This window comes from Schistocerca nitens, chromosome 1 (assembly GCF_023898315.1).
Source record: "Schistocerca nitens isolate TAMUIC-IGC-003100 chromosome 1, iqSchNite1.1, whole genome shotgun sequence".
Taxonomy (NCBI): domain Eukaryota; kingdom Metazoa; phylum Arthropoda; class Insecta; order Orthoptera; family Acrididae; genus Schistocerca; species Schistocerca nitens.
In genome coordinates, this window is record NC_064614.1 from 652,018,139 (window position 1) to 652,044,841 (window position 26,703).

At 44.5% G+C, this 26,703-nt stretch overlaps 1 protein-coding gene across 3 annotated transcripts in view; it reads left to right on the forward strand.

The window, feature by feature from the left end:
- The window catches only part of LOC126258817 (calpain-A), a 668,101-nt gene that overhangs the window by 275,227 nt on the left and 366,171 nt on the right, over nucleotides 1–26,703 (forward strand). Inside the window, exon 1 of one of the 3 annotated variants that reach the window (XM_049955675.1) lies at nucleotides 20,791–20,936. The exons of the other annotated variants lie outside the window; for them this stretch is intronic. Coding sequence (XP_049811632.1) covers nucleotides 20,868–20,936 — 69 coding nt within the window. The 5' untranslated portion in view covers nucleotides 20,791–20,867. Of the gene's footprint in view, nucleotides 1–20,790; nucleotides 20,937–26,703 lie in introns of those variants that run through there. 3 annotated transcript variants of the gene reach the window in all.

Consider the following 26,703-nt stretch of genomic DNA (forward strand, 5'->3'; position numbering starts at 1 on the left):
ACCAGCGGTGTATCAGAGTTGTTGGGAATCGCCCAGTGAATGGAACACTACCAGCAGCTTGGAGAGCGAGGACCGCCTGCTGGAGAGGTGAACCAGGAAATGTGAGGCCGTGCAGTGAGGTAGCACAGCGGACGGACAGCGGCGGTTGAGTACGCGTTTGCTCAAGAATGGTCAGCTTTCCGGCTGGAGCAACGGATATTGCTGGGCTTCACAAGTGCAAAGGATGCAGTTCATCCAGGAATGAAGAGGTGGTTGTTGTGGTGAGTTTTTGGGCATGGTAGTTAGAGGATGTGTATGTTTTCGTCGATAAGGGAATAAATTCAGCCTTGTGTATTCAAGTGAATGAGTACAGCTGGAGGAAGTACGCCTAGTGAAAACTAAATTGTCATTGACGTGAGATTTTATTGCTTTACCGTTCCGATATTCTGTATGCTGCAGCAAGCGTAGATGATTAGCTCCATTGTGAATTTTGTCTCTCTTATTTTGTCTGTTTAGTGTTAAGTTGGGTGTCGGTCTTCGTTGGGAATTTTTGGAATTTGGTTTCGGAATGAGATCTGTTTTGAATGATTCGTCTGCTTTCACTGCGTATTATTTGTGCATTGAATTCATGACCTTGTGTGTATCCAGAATAAGCCCATAGGGTCTGATTTACTCTCTCTACTGTATTAGGAGCTACTGTGTTGTTAAATTCTATATTTATTTGTGCCCCCTTATTGTAACGTTGGATCAATCTATTAGGGCAATTTAATTACAAGTTACTTATCTGCATTATTTTGTAGATCTTCGGTCGTTGCTTATTCTGTATGCGCTCTGTCTGTAAATTGAATTACACTTGCTTAAGAAGTTAGGCAACACAGCCCCAGCCACTTGTTATTCACTTAGTTCCAGTGCCAAAATTTATATTTGTTGTTGACAAATTCCTCTTTTTCAGAAATGCGTTTCTTGTTATTACGAGTGTGCATTTTATGTCCTCTCGACTTCAGCCATTTTCAGTTCTTTTGCTGCCCAAACAGCAAAACTCGTCTACTGCTTTTAGTGTCTCATTCCCAATCTAACTGCCTCAGCATCGCCTAGTTTAATTCGACTACATTTCGTAATACACGTTTTACTTTTGTTGATATACATCTTACCACCTATTTTCAAAAATGTTCAAATGTGTGTGAAATCTTATGGGACTTAACTGCCAAGGTCATCAGTCCCTAAGCTTTTTTTTTGCTCATCAGTCTACTGATGCGACCCGCCACGAATTCCTTTCCTGTGCTAACCTCTTCATCTCAGAGTAGCACTTGCAACCTACGTCCTCAATTATTTGCTTGACGTATTCCAATCTCTGTCTTCCTCTACAGTTTTTGCCCTCTACAGCTCCCTCTAGTACCATGGAAGTCATTTCCTCATGTCTTAGCAGATGTCCTATCATCCTGTCCCTTCTCCTTATCAATGTTTTCCACATATTCCTTTCCTCTCCGATTCTGCGTAGAACCTCCTCATTCCTTACCTTATCAGTCCACCTAATTTTCAACATTCGTCTATAGCACCACATCTCAAATGCTTCGATTCTCTTCTGTTCCGGTTTTCCCACAGTCCATGTTTCACTACCATACAATGCTGTACTCCAGACGTACATCCTTAGAAATTTCTTCCTCAAATTAAGGCTGGTATTTGATATTAGTAGACTTCTCTTGGCCAGAAATGCCTTTTTTGCCATAGCGAGTCTGCTTTTGATGTCCTCCTTGCTCCGTCCGTCATTGGTTATTTTACTGCCTAGGTAGCAGAATTCCTTAACTTCATTGACTTCGTGACCATCAATCCTGATGTTAAATTTCTCGCTGTTCTCGTTTCTACTACTTCTCATTACCTTCGTCTTTCTCCGATTTACTCTCAAACCATACTGTGTAGTCATTAGACTGTTCATTCCGTTCAGTAGATCATTTAATTCTTCTTCACTTTCACTCAGGATAGCAATGTCATCAGCGAATCGTATCATTGATATCCTTTCACCTTGTATTTTAATTCCACTCCTGAACCTTTTTTTTTATTTCCATCATTGCTTCCTCGATGTACAGATTGAAGAGTAGGGGCGAAAGGCCACAGCCTTGTCTTACACCCTTCTTAATACGAGCACTTCTTTCTTGATCGTCCACTCTTATTATTTATTCCCTCTTGGTTGTTGTACATATTATATATGACCCGTCTCTCCCTATAGCTTACCCCTACTTTTTTCAGAATCTCGAACAGCTTGCACCATTTTATATTGTCGAACGCTTTTTCCAGGTCGAAAAATCCTATGAAAGTGTCTTGGTTTTTCTTTAGCCTTGCTTCCATTATTAGCCGTAACGTCAGAATTGCCTCTCTCGTCCCTTTAATTTTCGTAAAGCCAAACTGATCGTCACCTAGCGCATTCTCAATTTTCTTTTCCATTCTTCTGTATATTATTCTTGTAAGCAGCTTCGATGCATGAGCCGTTAAGCTGATTGTGCGATAATTCTCGCACTTTTCAGCTCTTGCCGTCTTCGGAATTGTGTGGATGATGCTTTTCCGAAAGTCAGATGGTATGTCGCCAGACTCATATATTCTACACACCAACGTGAATAGTCGTTTTGTTGCCACTTCCCCCAATGATTTTAGAAATTCTGATGGAATGTTATCTATCCCTTCTGCCTTATTTGACCGTAAGTCCTCCAAAGCTCTTTTAAATTCCGATTCTAAGATTGGATCCCTATCTCTTCTAAATCGACTCTTGTTTCTTCTTCTATCACATCAGACAAATCTTCACCCTCATAGAGGCTTTCAATGTATTCTTTCCACCTATCTGCTCTCTCCTCTGCATTTAACAGTGGAATTCCCGTTGCACTCTTAATGTTACCACCGTTTCTTTTAATGTCACCAAAGGTTGTTTTGACTTTTCTGTATGCTGAGTCGGTCCTTCCGACAATCATATCTTTTTCGATGTCTTCACATTTTTCCTGCAGCCATTTCGTCTTAGCTTCCCTGCACTTCCTATTTATTTCATTCCTCAGCGAGTTGTATTTCTGTATTCTTGATTTTCCCGGAACATGTTTGTACTTCCTCCTTTCATCAATCAACTGAAGTATTTCTTCTGTTACCCATGGTTTCTTCGCAGATACCTTCTTTGTACCTATGTTTTCCTTCCCAACTTCTGTGATGGCCCTTTTTAGAGACGTCCATTCCTCTTCAACTGTACTGCCTACTGCGCTATTCCTTATTGCTGTATCTATAGCATTAGAGAACTTCAAACGTATCTCGTCATTCCTTAGTACTGCCGTATCCCACTTCTTTGCGTATTGATTCTTCCTGACTAATGTCTTGAACTTTAGCCTACTCTTCATCACTACTATATTGTGATCTGAGTCTATATCTGCTCCTGGGTACGCCTTACAATCCAGTATCTGATTTCGGAATCTCTGTCTGACCATGATGTAATCTAATTGAAATCGTCCCGTATCTCCCGGCCTTTTCCAAGTATACCTCCTCCTCTTGTGATTCTTGAACAGGGTATTCGCTATTACTAGCTGAAACTTGTTACAGAACTCAATTAGTCTTTCTCCTCTTTCATTCCTCGTCCCAAACCCATATTCTCCTGTAACCTTTTCTTCTACTCCTTCCCCTACAACTGCATTCCAGTCGCCCATGACTATTAGATTTTCGTCCCCCTTTACATACTGCATTACCCTCTCAATATCCTCATACACTTTCTCTATCTGTTCATCTTCAGCTTGCGACGTCGGCATGTATACCCGAACTATCGTTGTCGGTGTTGGTCTGCTGTCGATTCTGATTAGAACAACCCGGTCACTGAACTGTTCACAGTAACACACCCTCTGCCCTACCTTCCTATTCATAACTTCACTTCACTGACCCCTACTATATCTAGATTGAGCCTTTGCATTTCCCTTTTCAGGTTTTCTAGTTTCCCTACCACCTTCAAGCTTCTGACATTCCACGCCCCGACTCGTAGAACGTTATCCTTTCGTTGATTATTCAATCTTTTTCTCATGGTAACCTCCCCCTTGGCAGTCCTCTCCCGGAGATCCGAATGGGGGACTATCTTTTTCTCATGGTAACCTCCCCCTTGGCAGTCCTCTCCCGGAGATCCGAATGGGGGACTATTCCGGAATCTTTTGCCAATGGAGAGATCATCATGACACTTCTTCAATTACAGGCCACATGTCCTGTGGATACACGTTACGTGTCTTTAATGCAGTGGTTTCCATTGCCTTCTGCATCCTCATGTCGTTGATCATTGCTGATTCTTCCGCCATTAGGGGCAATTTCCCACCCCTAGGACAAGAGAGTACCCTGAACCTCTATCCGCTCCTCCGCCCTCTTTGACAAGGCCGTTGGGAGAATAAGGCTGACTTCTTATGCCGGAAGTCTTCGGCCGCCAATGCTGATTATTTATCAAAATTTAGGCAGTGGCGGGGATCGAACCCGGGACCAAAGACGTTTTGATTAACACACACCCATGCCCGAGGGAGGAGTCGAACCTCCGCCGGGACCAGCCGCACATGACTGCAGCGCCTTACACCGCTCTTCAAATCCCGCGCGGCCCACCTATTTTCAAGAAACTGTTTACTAGCCCGTTGTATGTAACCTGTGGCCCTTGACTATGCTCTCAATATGCTCGCGTTGGTCGAGTGAAACATGTCAATAAAGGAAAGTTACCCTCGACCTGTGGCTGCTCTAACGGTCGCTGTTCCCCTGCAAGCGATTCCTGCACTCGCTACTAATGTGAGACTATACCCCTGAGTAGCTAACGAGATCTGAACACGTTGATCTATACAGGGTGAACATTAATAAAACCGACAGACTGCATGGAGGATTCCTGACTGGAAATGGAGGAAAAAAGGTCCTATGAACATGAGTCCGGAAATGCGTCGTCGTTGAGACGGTAGATGTCACTCAAGAATGACCGTTCCTCTGACCACGTGCCGTGTGTTCCTTGTGCGTTGCAAGCTGTGTGATTGACGTAGCGTAATGTAAGCAGCCGAGTGTTTCGATATTCATGTCGGGAATAAGCCGACGACCGAGCAGATGGAAAAGGTCAAGAGCACGGCTATACCAGAACAAGCACGGCTAAACCAGAACAAGTAGCCTCACAGCCACCAAACATGCAGGAAAGCGACGGGCCGCGTGTATACCGATTTCGACGACAGAGATTCTACAGGGTATTGAGAGCAACCTTAGTACAAGCTCGAGGCAAAAGGCCCTTCAACTTGATGTAAGACAAATTACGATTACGTGTATCCTGCATGACAATCTCTACTATTCTCTCTCTCTCTCTCTCTCTCTCTCTCTCTCTCACACACACACACACACACACACACACACATACACAGACATAAACATCACAGAAATGAATACCCCCTTAGGTGCATAAACAAACCAAACAGGATGACAGATATAGTGAACTCAAAGTAATTACGTCTTAAATTAAAGTTTCCGATCAAATACCTATAAATAGTGACAAAAGACTGATACTAAATCACAACAAAGGGCAAACAAGGTGAAAAGTGGGAAGGAGAAAGTTCGTAACACAAAAACATGCTTACGTTTCGTAAACAGAGGTGTAATGCGACCTCCAACGGGTGCAAAATTCTATCTTCATTCACCTCATGTGTTGGGTAATCAGGTAAGTTTGATACATTCTTCTATTTCGTCCAAGCTAATACTCCTTCTACAAATGGCAACCTCGCTGGCAATAATAGCAAGATGACGACCATATTAAAATACTGGTTTTTACCAGGGAGAAGAAGGACTGAAATTCACGCCCAGCAGTCCTAATTAAGGCTTCAATATATGTACTTAAATCATCTTTGGTAAATACTGGTGTTATTCCTTCAGTAAGGCAACGGTCAGTTATTTTCGCTGTCTTTCTCTGATTTAGGTACCGACTGTCTGAATGGACTTCGCTGTCGACAAGATGCTAACTTATAACTTCGCTTTTTGCTTTGTTTTCTGGAAGAGTGGGGCTCAGAACCTTGCCCTAAACCAGTTTAGTGTAGTCTTCCTTCTCATTTCTCCAGCAAAGCCTGTGTTCCGTCTCTAAAGACACATGCAGGCCATAAGCTCTTACACATGTCTTCGTACGATGTAGACAAGTCGTCGAATCTCGTTATATTATGGCACTGTATTGACGACATAGCGAAGTATGTGTTGGTAGGAAGCAAATTAAATCAAAGTCTTTCATTAAACCACCACTAAAGATATATAAGTCTTGAGTAAAGGGTGCTGCCTTCGTAACTTTAATCTTAACAAGTGTGCGTGATCGAACATTTTGCGCAAGGATGAACAAATCCTCTTCACCTCCAAACAGCTCATGTATGTTTGAACAAGATCAATTTGTGCACGTAATACTTCGAACTTGGATGGCGATGCCTGTAGCAGGCCTCAAAAAACGAAGAGGATGCGTTATATGTGCTGCATTGACTGGTTAACGAAACGAAACACGTAGGTCGCAGTAACTTATTCAGTGAGCTGAAGATGTAACGATATAACCACGTCAATGGCATAATTATTTCAGTATGAACGTGATTAACATATTTGATCCTATTGTCATTCGTGGCTTCTTTGATTAAAAAGTAGGATGCAATCATGAGAGATTATCTGCAACACCCCCATATTTATAGCGAACTACAGCTCTCTCTTCCCTCTGGCAGTACGGCTTCAATAAACTTTTTTTGTTTAAATTACTGCTTCCTTACCTGCTGTAGGATCAACTGTTTCAACTGGTTAGAGAACACGAGGACTAGAAGTTAAAAGTATACTGGTGTGCAAAACTCTGGCAGTACGGCTTCAAGATTATTTTTTTGTTTAAATTGCTGCTTCCTTACCTGCTGTAGGATCAACTGTTTCAAGTTGAAGCAGTTGATTACTACATCCTTACCTGCTGTACGATCAACTGTTTCATGTTTTGTTAAAACCATATTATGCGCAGCATTCCTCTTCACCTTATCGTGACACTCCTTTGCTCTCATGTTCCAATCTCAAAGCCTCCTTGTGCGAGTAAAATTATCCAAGAATTCACTACTCATGTGCTCAAAATCGCTCGACATGCTCTATCAATTGACCTTTGCTTGTACGAGCCGGCACATCGATGGTGTGCACGTACACATACTGGTAAGAGACGATAAAAACGATTGGTTCTAGTCGGACGCTGGTTGGTTTTACACGACAGCCGTGCCGTCCGATTTGCGTTCTTGAGTTTTTGCCATGCGGGAAACAAAAAATTGTTTTATTGATATTTCTGACGAAACGCGTTGTTAATGTCTATAACCTCAGTTAGAAGACAGGGGAACCATCGATCATGCGTGGTTAAGCAGAAAGGATCTCCAGCACACTTAGATAGTCACGTACATGTGTTCCTTGATGACTAATTTCGAGAATGCATCCCTATTGAAACTATCACCACGAAGGTCGGGCCTTACGAGAAACAACTCAATATGGGGCATAGTAAGTCCCATGTGGTTCAATGTCGGTACGAGACTGATAAAGAATTGTGCAAATGTGTTGAGGAAGCCTTTCGAAGAACACTCTTGAGGTGCTCCCGAATACGTCAGGAAGGACATGGAGACTCATAGATATCTATGTAAGGCACAATGGTGGACATACAGTTCCCCTGGACACAGTTTTAACATGTAACCAGTCCAGCAGAGAATATACAGTTTGGGCCTGAGGGTTGAGGAGTTTTCGGACACACTGTTAGCGTTGCGGGGCGGAAAGATCATTAATCGTACAGTGAGGTGCCGGCCGGGGTGGCCTAGCGGTTCTAGGCGCTACAGTCTGGAACCGCGCGACCGCTACGGTCGCAGGTTCGAATCCCGCCTCGGGCATGGGTGTGTGTGATGTCCTTAGGTTAGTTATGTTTAAGTAGTTCTAAGTTCTAGGCAACTGATGACCTTAGAAGTTAAGTCCCATAGTGCTCAGAGCCATTTTCGTACAGTGAGACGACGAGAGTGACGTCGTGGCGAGCCCTTAACGTCGCCTCATTGCATTGGAACTCTATAAGGATCTCCCACGTTTGTGGGACCTCATGCTAACTCAGCAACACCAATAAAGATAATTAGAGAACACGAGTCCTACAAGTTAAAAGTACACTGGTGTGCAAAACTTAAGGACGAAACTAACCTCCACATTATGTGTCACTGCCAAAAAACATAGCTCGATGAAACTTGGACCGTACAAAGAAAGAACTGTTACAGTATAGCACAGGAGGTAATGAAATAAATACTCAGTGAGACGAACAGAAATGACACTTTTATTCAAAGACAATAATTACACTGAAGTCAGCGCTACATATGATGATCCCCTGGACATTACAAAAGACGTGACATATTCCTTAATTGGGTGCATGATCACCACTGACGGCAATGCATGCTCTGCAACTCGATGCCATTCTGGTCACAGGCCTGGTAGGGAGTTCTCGTGGTAGGGCGTTCCATGTCTCCACCAGTGCGGCTGAAATCTGCAGGATGGTCGTTGGAGCATGTGGGCAGGTTGAAATACCTCTATTCAATGTGTCCCACACGTGTTTGACGGAGTTTAAGTCGGGGGGGGGGGCGGGGGCGGGGGGGGGCGGGGGGGGGGAGGGGGAAGGCCGAACAGTCCATTCGCCGAATATCCTCTCGTTCCAAGAGCACCTCCACTAGCGATCAAATGGCTCTGAGCACTATGGGACTTAACATCGGAGGTCATCAGTCCCCTAGAACCTATAACTACTTAAACCTAACTAACCTAAGGACATCACATACATCCATGCCCGAGGCAGGATTCGAACCTGCGACCGTAGCGGTCGCGTGAGTCCAGACTGAAGCGCCCAGAACTGCTCGCTCACACCGGCCGGCCCACTAGCGCTGTTCGAAGCGGTCGTGCATTGTAATCCATATAAATGAAGTCAGATCCGAATGGACATCGAAATAAACACCTGGAAAAGGAGTGCAGTGTCACAACAACGTTAATCGGTGAGTGTATCGTGTTCAAAGATTTGGAGATCAGTACGCCCGTGCGACATTGTCCCTCGCTATACCATAACACCTGGACCTCCAAAACGATCATGTTCAATGATTCTCACATGTCGAGTATGACGTTTTGATGGTCCAGGTTTTATGGTCTGTAGCGAGTCTGCAGCCTGTGGTCTAAGGGCTAGCGTTGCTGCCTCTGGATCACGGGGTGCCGGGTTCGATTCCCGGCCGGGTTTGGGATTTTCTCTAACCGGAGACTTGGTGTTTGTGTTGTCCTCATCATTTCATCATTATGGACTGTGTAAAAATAGGGACTTTGTACAGGCGTTGATGACCGCGCAGTTGAGCGCCCCACAAACCAAACATCATCATCATAATGTAGCGAGGGTGTCCTGACCTCCAAATCTCTGAACGCGGTAAACTCACTGGTCAGCGTTATTGTGGCATTCTGCTCCTTCGCCCTGTGGGTCTTTCCACGTGTGCATTCGGTCCCGACTTAAGTTTTATGACAATACGCGACCATATCGAACTGCGCAGGTGGAGGAGCCCTTGGAACGAGAGTATACTGCCCTTCCCTTTCTCCCAACTTAAATCCGATCGAGCACGTCTGGAAGACGTTTTACAGCATGGCCAGGTGCACTAACGACCATCCAGCAGTTGTCAACTGCGCTGGTGGAGGACTCAGACGCCCTGCCACAAGAACCGACGTTATGGCCAGAGAACAGACTGCCGTCCGAAGTGATCACACGTCACGCAGCCTACTAAAAACCATGTCCCGCATTTTTTAATGTCCAGAGGACCATCATAAATTGTCTTTGAATAAAATTGTCATTTCTGTTCGTCTCATTGCTTATTTCTTCCAATTACCTTCTGTACTATACTGCACCAGTTCTTTCTTCATCGAGCCGCGATACTTGCCAATGAAGTCCTGCGAATGTTACCTTCGCTCTTAAATTTTGTACACCAGCTAAAATGAGCATCTCTACATGTATAAATTGAGGTCCTCTGCTCGCTTCTGACAGTATGTTCAGGTTAATGTCAGGAAGTGCGTTAGGCGTGCTGTTAAGATTTTCGCTAATAGGTAGACTGATTTACGAGGAGCGTTTGTTTATAAAATTTAAAAATATTTAGTTGCAAACTGGCTGAACTATCACGAATTAAAGTCAGCCACCACTGTGGAAACGATGCCATTGCCGTTGAATGGCAGAACTCACTGGAAGAATAGGTCTGCGTGGCGCGACTCTCGCTATCATGCACCGTTAACAGGCACAACACGTCCAGTTGTGGCGCCTTCAGTGTTGACGCGCCTTAACGTATTCACATATCTTTTCTTTGGACACCTTCAGATTGATGTTGTTCATAAATATTCGTGGATTCATGAGTTTTTTAAAGCAGGAAACAGAAATGGGCATCTTAAAATAGAGAATGGAATGAAATTCATAAATTCTGTGTGGATGACTACAGAAGATTTCGAAAGAGTTCTGCAGATGGTTGGGAGACGCATTTCGAAAAAACACGACAATTTCAACGCACCACAGCTGTCACCGAGTATTTGCAGAGCAATGCGAGTGACTTCCGTTGCGTCAGTTTTCGTCACTCTGGTTATTACGACGACGCCTCTGGCAGGGCGGGCTGCTCCTGCGCGATCGGGAGCGCCCGTTTGCTCTTCGCCGCTCACTGCAGCGTCGGCGTTTCTCCGCCAGCTCCGAGGCCCCCTGGTCGCGTTTGTGTGGCCCATTGTCGTTTCCCGTTTTGGAATTTGTACATCTTGTGCTGTCAATTTTGTCCATTACGGACATGAAGTGCCATCCAATTGAGAGACTTGCACTAAACCGCTGAGTCACATGAAACTGTTATTACTAGAACATATCCATCTTTACTTATCTTCTCACATTTTATACACTAAATTCTTCCGTCGCGTTTTTGTCTGTATGTGAAGAGTAATCTGAGGAACTACCGTACGAATTTTCCTAAGAAGTAGGGCACTGTACTTCACTGCTACCACACTTCGTAAAAAACTTCCAAACTAGAGACTGGTGCCATTCTGCAATACAACCGGTGTCCGAGGACGACAGTCTGAAACAACCGTACAAACCAGGTGCGCGCTTGTCTACCACAAGTGTTTCGCTCAGTAGGCTGCCTCACGGCAACAGTGTGTTATTGTCTTAGCAGTGCTGTCTGCCGATTATTTTTTCATATCTCTGTTGCTCGCTTCTATCGGCGCTGTTCATAAAACAGCACTGATTACTTTTCCCATTTTCTACCATAACCAAATATTTCAAAGTAATGGAAACGTCACCAATAAACATTACTCGTTTTTTTAAAAAAAGTTTTATTTAGAAACCAAAAAATTTTAGCTCTGCTCTCATGGCAAGTTGATAAGCCGGTTTTTTACCCAATTATTAGTAAAACACGAAAAAACCTGTTATTACCTATACCAAAGAAATACCGAAAAATACTGGTTATTCATAACTAAGACATCGGTATCGGTTTTAACCGTCAGATTTTCCCTTCTTTACTTCACAGTCGATAGTCAGCAAAATTTAATAATGTAAGAGAACTGTGCTAGTACATTCTCAGATAATTGCGAAAACAGTCGTCATCCAGGTCTTTCAACAACGTCAGATGACTAAACAGCAACTATTTTTTTAGCCCACATATACCTTTTTTCTTGCATTAGAAGCATGTAGTAGCGTTATGAGAGCAGTATCAATTCTCCTCTCTTTCCATCTAACATAAGACACGGCGAGTCTGTTCTCCACAAACTCGAGAGCCTACTGAGAAAATCAGGCGCTATGTCTAGCCGTCTGATTGCCGCGTCGGACTTCGTTGGGCCGACCAAATTAGACCGTCTGTAGGGCACTTAAGCGCATACAAGTATGCATAATTGAAAATCGATCAATCTTCAGGCGGCGAGTACAACGAAAATGCACGTGCAAGATTTTCGTACAGATGCTAAAGCACGTGTGCTTGTCAGCTACGTGTTTAGCCACCTTTAAGGCCTCTATACACCCACCAGTTTATCGGCCGACGGATCGACCGATCGACCGACCGACCGGTTTCGGGGCAGCCTACACACAACTCGACCGACTACACTCAGCAATTGCAGCGCCGCGCCGTCGTTGTGACTTATTTATCTTAAGTTCATTGCATTCATGTACTACGAGATCCCGCCTGGTTTTACACGGGGTTTGCCTCGCCCAAAAAATGCCAAGAGATCTGTTAGCAAAGAAGTGGCTAATGCAAGGAAGGAAGTTCACCCAAGTTCTGTTATTTAACCCTGAGTTGCTACTGTGTTCGTTTGTACCACCGTTGCTACGAGGGGTCTCACAGACCCGACCTGCGTATGCCTGATTTGTTAACGATAGGGAGCACAAAAGGGTTTCACATTAACGTATGTTGTCTAGATGAAGTAAACAAACACGTTTTGCTTTGAGTTTGAGAAAACTGTTGTCTTTTATTACTACGTAATCAAATTAGACAGTGATTCTAACATTTACATACCGTTCAGAAGAAAAATGGTTACACAATGTGACTGTCGTGTGTCATAGCACACAAAGTAGAACAATGAAAGCTACGAAAACCAAACTCAGGTATAAACAGATGAGTAGAAAATATGTACGAAAACGTTGTAAGTAAATGGAGAGTCTCCACAATGTCTTTTGAACGTACTGTTTCTACATGTCGTTTTACCACACCAGGCCACTACATGCAGTCTTTACAAATTAAACTTGAGTGTTTTTTGAGACACACATACGTAGAACATCTGTAACAAATATATTGCAGTTACTATCTTCACACCCACAGCACCGTCCTCTCTTAGGCACCGTACTCTGGTTCACACTCCCACCGTCTTGCTGTTCGACCCCCGCCAGTCTGTTGACAGATCTTTCGAGAGGTCGGTTGATATGCTTACTGCCTGTCCTGAGTAGTAATTGGCCTTTGACAAGAGCCATCCCAAGCGATTTCAGAATGTCTCTCCTATTGGTCTCCCCCTGGTTGTTGGCTCTGAAGATGAGGGGACTATTTATGCCTGCTACATTCAGTAAGCAAACGAATATAAGGCCAATGGCCACCTTCTAGTTGTTCTTGCTACATCACAGGTGGCACACATCTTATCTACTAAATCTCACCCTTAGTACCATTATACAGAGATATCATCTCCGGTTTCATTTCTTCCCCAGTTGTTGCATCTATTTTGTTGTCATGGTGCATATTACTCATTAGACGTAGGCACCTGTTTTTCTTTGGTACATAGCTCACTAATGTGGACGTCTTCTGAAAGCCAAAGATGCTTTTAAAAGCGTTTCTACCTCTTGTGTTCAATAATTCTGGGGAATTTCCGTCTTGTTCTTCCTTACTGTTCCCAAAAGTGTTAATTTATGGTCCTTCAGAAGTGTCAGGGCCAGTTCATAGATTTTAAACCAGTTATCCATCGTTATGTTCCCTGATGTTTTGGAAATATGATTACACAACCCTTTGACGACATCAGCTGCGCGATTACTCAACTTATAGGTCCATCTGGCTGCTCACCTAAATAAACTTACAAATTTGACGTGTACGCCGTTCTTGCATCGGCAAGATTGAACACTTTTATTCCATATTTTCCAGGTTTGGGAGGAATATGCATTCGAAAACTACATCTTCCTCGAAATCTGACAAGCATTTCATCTACAGTTACATATTCTCCAAGAGAATAGTGTGCTATGCAGTTTTTGGTGAACAATCAAATATATTTCGTATAGGAGCCAATTTATCCTCTTTTCGCCTGTCGGAACCTCGTTGACATATCGTCAAATCTCAGACACTGTGCCAGAAACCTGAATCTCTGTAGGGTCATTGTAGAGTAGGATAATTCCAATCCTGTTCCATCTCTGTCTCATAGTTCTTCTAAATTAACCCTACCAACCTTTCAGATTCCACCCAAATACAACAGACCAAGAAATGCTTCAATTTCACCATTATCTGTCTCATGAATGAAGGTCTGAGACGAAGAGTATCTCGACTTAGCGGATTCGATGTATTGGTTAGTATGTATGACTACTTCATCCTTTATTTCATCCGTGAAAAACAGCCACCAAATTTCTACACCTGTCCTTTTATTCTTTGCCATTCCCCTCACACCAGGAATATGTGACACAGTATTTAAGTGATCTCGTTCTGATACGAGGAGTAGGCATGTCTTTCTCCCATTTAGTACGCTTGTTCTTACCAACCAAATATTTCTTATTGTTCTGATATCTATCACTGTCATCCCCACTTTCATCGCTTTCCGTATCGTATTCACTATATAGTTCGACGTCTAAGTCTCCATCTCCGTCACCTGATTCGTCACTAACAATTTCATTTCGCAGTGCATCGTTACTCAGCTCTTCTGTTTCTCCATTATAGCCCTCGTCTGAAAGAAATAGGCTGATTTAGCAATTTGAATGTGTACTACAAACGTATTTGTGTTGGGACCAACGATACCATCATTGCTACTCTGGGTCCTATAGCCCCAACAAGTACTGACCTACTTGCTATGGTCGGTCTGGCAGACCCAAACACGCTACGAGCACTCCTAGACAGTGGACTTCCGCCGTCACTTGACGAGCAAATGGCACAGCTGCATAAGGTAGGAAGCTACCAGGAAAGCTGCTCGTGTGCAGTGTTGTGAACCTAACGAAAACGAATCGCTCACACAAGTCAGTGTCTGGGAGACCCACCAGTAGCAATGCAGGGTTAAGTAGCTGAGAGCCATGATTTTCGTAATTATTTAAGAATGGATGAATCACGCACTTCGTAGGTGCTGAACAACGTCAGACCATTCTTAACGAGAAAGAATACAGTCATGAGAGAGGCCGTAAGCTACGAGGAGAGGCTGTTATCTACACTCCTGGAAATTGAAATAAGAACACCGTGAATTCATTGTCCCAGGAAGGGGAAACTTTATTGACACATTCCTGGGGTCAGATACATCACATGATCACACTGACAGAACCACAGGCACATAGACACAGGCAACAGAGCATGCACAATGTCGCCACTAGTACAGTGTATATCCACCTTTCGCAGCAATGCAGGCTGCTATTCTCCCATGGAGACGATCGTAGAGATGCTGGATGTAGTCCTGTGGAACGGCTTGCCATGCCATTTCCACCTGGCGCCTCAGTTGGACCAGCGTTCGTGCTGGACGTGCAGACCGCGTGAGACGACGCTTCATCCAGTCCCAAACATGCTCAATGGGGGACAGATCCGGAGATCTTGCTGGCCAGGGTAGTTGACTTACACCTTCTAGAGCACGTTGGGTGGCACGGGATACATGCGGACGTGCATTGTCCTGTTGGAACAGCAAGTTCCCTTGCCGGTCTAGGAATGGTAGAACGATGGGTTCGATGACGGTTTGGATGTACCGTGCACTATTCAGTGTCCCCTCGACGATCACCAGTGGTGTACGGCCAGTGTAGGAGATCGCTCCCCACACCATGATGCCGGGTGTTGGCCCTGTGTGCCTCGGTCGTATGCAGTCCTGATTGTGGCGCTCACCTGCACGGCGCCAAACACGCATACGACCATCATTGGCACCAAGGCAGAAGCGACTCTCATCGCTGAAGACGACACGTCTCCATTCGTCCCTCCATTCACGCCTGTCGCGACACCACTGGAGGCGGGCTGCACGATGTTGGGGCGTGAGCGGAAGACGGCCTAACGGTGTGCGGGACCGTAGCCCAGCTTCATGGAGACGGTTGCGAATGGTCCTCGCCGATACCCCAGGAGCAACAGTGTCCCTAATTTGCTGGGAAGTGGCGGTGCGGTCCCCTACGGCACTGCGTAGGATCCTACGGTCTTGGCGTGCATCCGTGCGTCGCTGCGGTCCGGTCCCAGGTCGACGGGCACGTGCACCTTCCGCCGACCACTGGCGACAACATCGATGTACTGTGGAGACCTCACGCCCCACGTGTTGAGCAATTCGGCGGTACGTCCACCCGGCCTCCCGCATGCCCACTATACGCCCTCGCTCAAAGTCCGTCGACTGCACATACGGTTCACGTCCACGCTGTCGCGGCATGCTACCAGTGTTAAAGACTGCGATGGAGCTCCGTATGCCACGGCAAACTGGCTGACACTGACGGCGGCGGTGCACAAATGCTGCGCAGCTAGCGCCATTCGACGGCCAACACCGCGGTTCCTGGTGTGTCCGCTGTGCCGTGCGTGTGATCATTGCTTGTACAGCCCTCTCGCAGTGTCCGGAGCAAGTATGGTGGGTCTGACACACCGGTGTCAATGTGTTCTTTTTTCCGTTTCCAGGAGTGTACATTACGATTTCTAGCCACTGGCAGGAGTTAAGTGAAACTCAAACACAGTGTTGTTGTATACCCACAATTATTAGCTAAACTGCTTCCTGAAGCCTGCAAAGTGATTTAAAGTTGTCTGAGGAAATACATCGTGGTAAAGTAAATTAAATAAAAAAACCAACGAAATTATTTATGTAATTACGACAAAAGAGAACATTTAAGTTTAAGAAACTCATTACACACGATGGTGGCGCACATCATCTAATAAATACAGCAGATACATAAGAAATGAAGCATTTAGCAACATGCAGAAGAAATGAAGCACTTAGTAACTGTCGGAATGTAAAAAAAAAAAATCCCGCCCTTTGCTCTTCATAGCAGAGGGTTTCGATAGAGACTGGACTTTTTCAACAATTAAGCAAGTAAACTTTATGATTTAACATTCATTAAAAGCCGATGTTTCAGTTTTTAGATTTCTTTTCCGATAAGTACTGGAAACCTAAAAACAGAAATCGGTAAGGTCGGAGCACCTTAGTTTCTTTCTATGGTTTCGTGCTGCACGAAACCATTAAGATTTCGTTAAAAAATAGAACAGTGCTTCATTTCTTGCATCTATGTTTTACTCCTCGCACAACGTATCCCACAAACAACTGAGTCTTTAAATTTCTCTAGAAACTCTATCCTTAGAGTCTCGTCCGCCTCGCGCCGTGTCATGTATATTATTGGGTTGGTGCATAATATCGTACCGTTTTTCCATAAGGTTAATAAACACAACACATAAACATAACACAAATTTTAGTCATATTCTCCTTCGCTATTTACAACAGCCTGCCAACGCTGCGGTAAAAGATATTTGCAGATCCGTAGGTAAACCAGCCGCGGCCCGCTGGTCGGAAAATAGAACATAGTCCAATAAAACGTGGTGCACAGTGATCAGTACGTCACAAGCACCACACATTGGAGGGTCCATGCGTCACAGGGCTGTGGCCTATATGAAGACGAGTGAGGAGAACCTCGTCACGTCTACGTGACTGGAAGGAGATACACCACACCCGCGTTGTGGGCTTTACTAAACAGAGCTTATTGTCAGTCACTTCCAGCCACTCATCCTCCCATTGACGCAAGACTCTTGAGCCCAACAGCGAGGTGATAGCATATAGAAGGATGGCACACTGAAATACCTGCGGATAGAGACACCCCTCCTTCGCTGCTAGATCCGCCCTTTCATTCCCAGCAATGCCGACGTGCCCTGGTACCCGACAGAAAGCCACCTTCTTCCCCAGTCGTTGTAATTGGAGAGAGCATCATGGATGGTCTGTACTACTTCATCTGCTGTGTACAAAAGTTTCAACGTGCGAGGTCACTTAGAGAATCGGAACAGACAAGAAATGTAGCACTGGAAGAACGTCTCATCTGCTCCAGTACCCGCAAGATCGCAGCCAATTATGCATCAAAAGACAGTAAACGCTTGAGGCAGTTGGACCTTGAGGACACGACCCGGGAAAACAATGGAGCAACCAACAGATTCCCCTGTTTCGACCCATCCGTAAAAAACAGCTACTTAGTTATGGTGCTCAGATAAAATGTCAGAAAATATCACTTTAAAAACGGAAGCAAGAGTGTAATCTCTCTTGTACTGCACCAAATCTAGAACCATTCTGGGCCTCTCCAGTAACCAGGGCGGCAGGAGGTTAAAACCCTCGATTTGGGGCCGTACTGGCTCCACACCGAGGGACTCCGGCACACATTGCACGGGATGCCAGACGGCATCGTGATTCAATGACGGTTGGGAAAAAGACATTCCAGAGGCTGATCAACAACAGTATGGTTTGCGGGTGAAGTCGGAGCTGCAGGAAACTACGCGCCTGATGCACCACGAGCAGCTGCCGCCAGAGGATGAGTGACAGTTTCCCGACTTCAGCATAGATACTGTGTATGGGACTGGTCCTATAATCACCTTTGACCAGCCGGAGCCCCTCGTGGTGGACAGCATCAACGATCTTAAAATAGGAAGTCCTCGCTGATCTATACACCATGCATCCGTAGTCCGGCCTTGAACGCACGAAAGCCCTTTAAAACTGGAGTAGACTCCCCTGACCGCTCTCGAGACTTGTAGCTAAGACACTAAGATATTCAGTGCCTTCAGTGTTTTGACTTTCAGGTCTCTCAGGTGTAGCAACCATGACAATCTGAAGTCAAAAATGAGGCCCAGAAACCGCACTGAATCACTAAAATTTAGGATGGTGTCCCTCAAGGCAAGGTAGGTAAATTAAAAATACTGCGAGAACGATTAAAATGAACACACACACACTTGTCTGCAGCAAACTGAAAACCCACCTTCTCAGCCCACTCCTCTAGCCTCCGCGCTGTAAGTTGCAACTGACGGCTCGCTGAAGCAACACTGGAGGAGGAACAGAAAACATGAAAATCGTCGACGAATAAGGAGCACTGTACTGGACTACTTACCGTAGACGTGATACTGTTGATGGCTGAGACAAAGAGGGTAACAAAACACTGACCCGAGGGGTACCATTCTCCTGCTCAAAACGGCGCTGTTCAGGCAGCTAGCTGTGTTTGAACATTGCAACACCATCCAGGAATGCCTGGACCTATCACACAAGTGATCAATAAGCCGTTGACTTATCCATCCCAAAGTCCTCGTGTCATCTTTGGAGGTGACCTGTGTCTTGGTGGACGGAAGAGTGCCGTTCAGCCATGTGGAGCTGGTGTGGGCTCTTTGACGATTTAAAAGCCACCCTACCGCAGGAAACCACATAGCCCTTCGAGTCGCGAGAGCAAATGCCCGACGTGTGATAAAGGAGAGCAAGGAAAGGTCATGCCAAGCGTTCCTGGACTCCATCAACCGTTCCACTTGTTCTATGGAAGTATGGGAAGCCATCAGGAGGATTCCTGATAAACGCAGTCGTTCACCAATAGCTGTAGTGCTGAGACGAGGATGTCTCCAAACAGCGCCTGGGGACATTGGTCTGCGCATTTTCATCCGGAAAGGAAATTCCTTGAGGGTTGTTCGAAAGAGTGCGGCAAAGGTGAAAATCTGAGGGCGCAAGATAAAGTGAATAAGGTGAGTTGGGAATGATTTTCAAATCCAAATTATGTATATGGTTTTTTGTCAATCTAGCAGAATGCAGGCGTGCGTTATCGTGGAGTAGTATCACTTCACGCAGTGTTCATGGCCGTTGTTCTTGGACAGCGTCTGCACGTCATTTCAGCCGGCCGTTGTGGCCGACCGGTTCTAGGCGTTTCAGTCTGGAACCGTGCGACCGCTACGGTCGCAGGTTAGAATCCAGCCTCGGGCATGGATGTGTGTGATGTCCTTAAGTTAGCCAGGTTTAAGTTCTTTTAAGTTCTAGGGGACTGATGACGATGACCTCGGATGTTAAGTCCCATAGTGCTCAGAGCCATTTGAACCATTTGAACCACGTCGTCTCAGTTGTTGAAAATAAATGTCAGCAATGATGTTTACACCTCGGGAAAACAATTCGTAGTACACCAACCGCCGTTTCCCCACCAGATACATAACATTATCTTTTGTGGATGCGCGCATGTCTTTGTAAGGGAAGTTGCTGCTTTATTTGGGCTCAACCATTCCCTTCTTTTCATTACGGTAGCGCAAAGACACCATTTCTCGTCACCAGTAACGAAACGAGACAGGAATGGTCGGTGTTTTTTACAAGCCAATTTGTGTCGAAAAAGCAGAGATGTATATATGGCCACCTGTAATTTTGGCTTAGACCATGCTATACGCATACAGCCGATTTTTTAACCCCCTCCCCCACTACACGCAAATGTCGCACGTTGGTGGAATGATCACTGCTCATCACATCTGCCAGTTTTCTGTTACACTTACGTGGATTAATGCGTTTAAACGGTCTTCATCAACTCTCGAAAGTCTTCCTGAACGTGGAGAGTCACAAATGTCAAATCGGTCCTCCTTAAAACAAGAAAACAATGTTCTTGCAGTGCTCTGTCCAGTGGCATTATCCCCATATACAGGGCAAATGTTTATGGCTGCCTCCGTTGCTGTCACCCCGCTATTGAAGTCCAAATGAAAGAATATGTCGGGAATGTTCCGATTTCTCCACTTGGCACTCTGTTTTCTATCGTCCACAGCCCCACTCACCATCTCCAAATGACAAAATGACAATAAGCAAACTCAAATAGCGACAGTGAACTGTAAATAAAAATGATAGTCGATAACGCAGTGACAAAACACGGATTTTAGATGGGTGGTTGGCATGACAGCACTGCACACTTCACAACGACAGTTCGTCGGTCGGTCAAAACGCCTACACACATCAGATCGTCAGTCGGTCGGTTCGTGCGTGTGTAGGCCCTTTACGGAAATGGGAGTCTGTCAGAGCAGAGCAGCGGAGCGCGCTGCACGCACACTTCCGTGAGCCCGCTTCAAGCGCGGCAGACCACAAGAGCCGGGGCACGCGGCACGCGGCGCGCTTCCCGCGTCCCTCTACGCCGGAGATTGTTGCGAGCGCGAGGCACGTGACCGGCGGCGGCTGGCCTGGAGCGGCGTTGTGGTGGCGGCGGCAGTAGTTCCCCAGTGCCACGGCCGGTGTGAGCAGCAAGCGGCAACTGGAGCATGGCGGACACGGGGCTCTCCAACGGCGGCCCGCGCTTTGAGCAGCCGTGGGAGATGACCACTCTACAGGTGAGGCCGGCTGCCTCCTTGTTCCTTGCGGACTGGCAGAAAGTTTTGTCCATTTGCAGTGTTCACGTGAGGCAAATGCTACTGTGTGCTGAAGATGGAAACTACTGCGCATCGCATCCCTAACAAATATGATTAGAATAAGTACCTTGTACAGTGTGTCTGGGAAGAACGTGATATTTGCCCCCCCCCCCCCCCCAATCTTGGTTGTGGTGAGTCTGATCCGTGACGTAGCCCGACGTGTATGATGGGTTGGAAGGTGATAGTTTCGTTGTGAGTTGTCGAAGCCTACGAATGTGAAAGTAGAAAATCTGGTTGTGCTAACAAAGTGAAATACAGCGAAGCCTAATGTTTACGTCCGCGCCACATTGAAAAATGCAAAGGGGGTCCAATACGTAACTTTTACCGGATTTAAATATACGTCCAAATCCACTTTCTGCCCCACTCTGTCCGTTTCCTCCATCCTATATGTTAGATGGAGCCTTGTTTATTGTTATTGCAAATTCAGATTCCGTTGTAGTAATCTAATCATAAGCCAGTAATGCATAAATACGACTAAAGTTTTTTCTGTGTCGCATGTATGAAAGTGTCACTTGCCAATAAGCAAAGCTCGAAACAAACTTCTAATGCTCAACAAAGTACAATTAGAAAAGGTTAAAATGTAATTCATCATATTTCAAAAAACGTTCAAGATACGTACAGTTTTTCGGACACCAAGGGACTAAATATTATTATCAACAATAATTTATTTTTAACAGAATAGTATATTTTGACGACTGTATACTAGAAGATGCAGAGTGTACTGTAACATAGCGCTCGTCATTGTTTATAGTGGAACTTCTTCCACAAATATGCAGGAGGTTTGCCACACGTGACAAGAGTCTGACACACTTCTGAAATTTCCGCCCCACTTACGTGGTGTTTACATTGAAGTGGAGATAAAATTCCAGCAACTAGCCCTCCGGATTAGTAAGTTAGCTTTTTATTTTAGCTTAAGTTTCATTACTCAAGCTTCATGTCACTGTTCTCTTCAGGTACAATAGAATGCTGTTAAAATATATCGCACCAGTTGTAAATTGTGGTAAATACCTCCCAAGATAAAAATAATGTACTAATTACGTAATTAAGTAATTCCATTTTGCTTATTAGTCTTCAACGAACACCTTGTTTTTTTTTTTAATATATTCAACCGTTCCGAAATTTTAGGGGTGCTTTCGTATTAATCAAGAATGAAGTGCCGCTTTTTGTTGTTTCATTGTTTCACCGATTTTTGCCTGAACACCATTATGATACAGAAAATTTCTTTCCCGTTTTTAAATATCTCTAGGAATTAATCTATTTCTTCATCCAGAATCGTTGCCGTCTTGTACGAAGGTTTTACTTCACTTTTTGCGTTACTGACTGTCAACGCATTAAAACTTGTCTGCTGAAACAAATTCTGCCTATGTGCAGAAACTTAGTTCGGCGACATGTAATGTGTAAAGTCATATTGGTTGAAAGAACCGCCGCAAAATAGTTTGGGATCCCAGGGAACAGGATTCACGCTGTGTTGGCTTCCGGCGACGAACTTGAGGTTCGCTTGAAACAGACTGCTGCAATTAAGTTCCCAAGGCTGCGCGTCAGCTGCAGCCTGGAGTGAGCGTGGTGGCGAAATATCGCTGTAGGAAGTCCGTCGGCAAATGTGTTCCTCGGCGTCGGCTTCCGTATATGTTGAAGTGTCGCTGATTTGTGTGTCCTTTCCCGGAAGCAGTAGGTGGTACGGCCGGCTTGCTACAGTTGTCAGTTTTTGTTAGGGGTGAGTTTAAAATTAGTCGCTTGTGACCTCGTTTGTTTTATCACAATTAAACAACGCAACTGTATGTGAACATGGAACTCCTACTAATTTGGTCCAACTGGTTTGGGCACTAAAATGCGACCGTTTCGGGTCGTAACTCATTACCGTAGTAAACTGTCATTTACTGCTTCTGTTTACGATGAAAAATGCGTCCATTAGGCCTATTTGACAAATTTATACATTACCAGAATGTTGATTACTGACCTTAAAGTTAATACAGGGCAAATATTGTCCTACTTGCTAAGTTTGATGTGTACGTCGGGTGTACTGGAGATAGTTTTTCTGCCGTTCTCCTTTGGCCAGTGACGTCACCAGCAGCGCCCTTTTTGTTGTGGTGACAGATCTGTGAAGCATTCGCCAGTGTGGATTCAGACAGAAGGAGAAATATTTGGCGAAGCCAACGAATGTGACATGACAATCTATATATAGTACATTCCGTACTTACTTACGTCCAGTTGTAAGCCCTGTTTTATTACTGTGGTCAGATTTTTAAATGTTTTGTTTGTTTGAAGGCATTAACAACAAGAACGTTCCCGTCTAAAGCTCTCATATGCCCTCGGGGTTCCTACCCATTGTTTCATAGCAAACGTGAGATTGTATGACGACGTAGTCGCCTTACTAATACGTTGCTTCACCGATCAAAGCTGACGGGATGTGTCGTATTCTTAAGTGTGTTCATGTGAATTGGACTATAATCGCATTAAAGAGAACGTCGGCCTTTAACATTTCCATGTTAACTGATTCTTCCGTCGCTTCTTGGTAGAGCATAATTATAAAGAAAAAACAATATTGTGGATGTTCTACAGGATTAATTTATTTAGTTAACCTGGTTTTCGGCTTACAAGACGATCATCAGACTTCGATAGCGTCGTCAAAGAAGTTCTTGTTTGTAAATAACACTGGAAAAAATGTTACTCGTTTTCCAAATGCTTGCTACACTCTGTTCCTTTCTATTCATTTTCTTATATCTAATATATTATTGCTTGTGTACGTGATCTATTATGTTGCTACATTGTCAGTTACATCTTTTATGTATCACTTTCCATACTTAACACCTCTTAGTCATTCTTTAGTACTCTTGGAAAGCACTAATTTTAGCGTATCGGAATTGTTCATTTAAACTGTTATATAGGCATTATTTTTCGAGTTTGACGTTAATGCTTCTCCCTGCTTAGCACTATTTACATTTATTTACTGTTAAACTTTTTACCTTCTTAATTGCATTGCAGCAGCAGTGCAAAAGATGGCGTTTGTGTGTTTGTACTTCATCCTAGACGTGCAACCTTCTTTTGGTGTTTATTAACTTCTCTGACGACAGTTCCTCAGTATGATGATGGTAACCCTAAAACTGGTTAACTAAGACAATTAATGCTGTAAAATGTATTCAGTACTGATATGTTTCCATTTATAATTAAATTTTTTCATTCTTAAAACTAGAGTTATCTGCATGTAGAACTCTGCATACGAACACTTTCCTATTTGTAAACCTTCACCATGATCTCTGAAAACTACTTGTCAACTGACAGAACTCAAATTTCCTGACACTAATGGTTTCTATACGCTCACTGTTAACCTTAGTAAGCAAACAATGTGTACAATAAGAGTGTAGCAGCTGTTAATGTTTCATTTATCTGTGCTGCGTTCTGGCAACTCTTTTGAACCAACAAGATGTGCCGCGCCTCTTCAGTGGCCTGCTGCTGTTGGTAATTCGTTATCGCCATTCGTAGCCTATCAGATGATAGTATACGGCAGCCAGTGAAAATCGCATTTTCTTGATTGTCACAACTGTTTCGCTGTTTTTTCCGATTATCTCAAGATTTTCCGAGGTGGTTGTAGGGTTGGGACTAACAGTCACTTCTAGCAATCAAATTGATGATCTGTTAGTACAAATATTTGGCTTTTTTACGAATATGTCACACTTTCTGAGGTAGTGGTTGGTTTGGAACCTAATAGCTCAGCTTAAATTGTTGCGAGTGAAACAAAATAACAGCCGACTTACTAATTATTGGAAATTACGAACGAGCAATGTGACTGCAACCCACATCAGACACCGAATGCGTAGATTTCACCTTCATTCACCGCGCGAACCGTTACAAAGGGCATCAAGCAACGGAAAAGCTGTGCAACAGTAAGTGCACTTTTACCGTTTTGTCTGTTTTTGGAACAGTGAATGATAAGGCAGCTTATGGCCAACGCGACGCCTCCCACCGTCGCTCTCGGCAAAGAAAGATAAATGTCCTCAGTCATAGTAGGCGTTCTGATGTTTCGGTCATTACCTCTACACAGTTCTCATTTCCTGTACTTGACAGTATTCGTCTTAATTTCTGGATTGCTTGGGGTGCTGTACTGCTTGTTTCTTCATCCAGAAAAATAACTGGTATTGGATTATACTTTGAATGACTAATTAGTGTGCAGGAAAAGTTTCGTCACTTTCATTTAGGTCGCTGCTGTGAATTATCTTCACAACTCTTAGAGTATCTGAAGTATGCAGTACTACATACACGATTCTACATCTACATCCATACATCGCAAGCCACCTGACGGTGTGTGGCGGAGGGTACTTTAAGTACCTCTATCGGTTCTCCCTTCTATTCCAGTCTGGTATTGTTCGTGGAAAGAAAGATAGTCGGTATACCTCTGTGTGGGCTCTAATCTCTCTGACTTTATCCTCATGGGCTCTTCGCGAGATATACGTAGGAGGGAGCAATATACTGCTTGACTCCTCGGTGAAGGTATGTTCTCGGAACTTCAACAAAAGCCCGTACCGAGCTACTGAGCGTCTCCCTTGCAATCTTCCACTGGAGTTTATAATCTCCGTAACCCTTCCGCGATTACTAAATGATCCTGAAACGAAGTGCGCTGCTCTCCGTTGGATCTTCTCTATCTCTTCTATCAACCCTATCTGGTACGGATCCCACACCGGTGAGCAGTATTCAAACAGTGGGTGAACTGTATCAAATGCCTTGCGGAAGTCAAGGAACACGGCATCTACCTGGGAACCCGTGTCTATGGCCCTCTGAGTCTCGTGGACGAATAGAGCGAGCTGGGTTTCACACGACCGTCTTTTTCGAAACCCATGCTCATTCCTACAGAGTAGATTTCTAGTCTCCAGAAAAGTCATTATACTCGAACAGAATACGTGTTCCAAAATTCTACAACTGATCGACGTTAGAAATATATGTCTATAGTTCTGCACATCTGTTCGACGTCCCTTCTTGAAAACGGGGATGACCTGTGCCCTTTTCCAATCCTTAGGAACGCTACGCTCTTCTAGAGACCTACGGTACACCGCTGCCAGAAGGGGGGGCAAGTTCCTTCGCGTACTCTGTGTAAAATCGAACTGGTATCCCATCAGGTCAAGCGGCCTTTCCTCTTTTGAGCGATTTTAATTGTTTTTCTATCCCTCTGTCATCTATTTCGATATATACCATTTTGTCAACTGTGTAACAATCTAGAGAAGGAACTACACTTCATCTGTGAAACACCTTTGGAAAGAGACATTTAGTATTTCGGCCTTTAGTCTGTCATCCTCTGTTTCAGTACCATTTTGGCCACAGTGTCTAGACATTTTGTTTTGATCCACCTACCGCTTTGACATAAGACCAAAATTTCTTAGGATTTTCTGCCAAGTCAGTACATAGAACTTTACTTTCGAATTCATTGAACGCCTCTTGCATAGCCCTCCTCACACATTTCGCTTCGTGTAATTTTTGTTTGTGTTCACTGGATTCTTTGTCCCTGCCACCCGTTATAAACGTCTGAGTCTCCCAGTCTATATGTGGTAAATTAAAATCTCCACCCAGAACTATAACATGGTCGCCCCTTGAGCAAGTTCGTGCTGGTTCTAGCAAATGGCATTCAGCAAAACAGCACTCATAAAATGGAAGTGTTATACTGTATTAAACGTGTACGAAACATAATAGATGTGTTCATTGA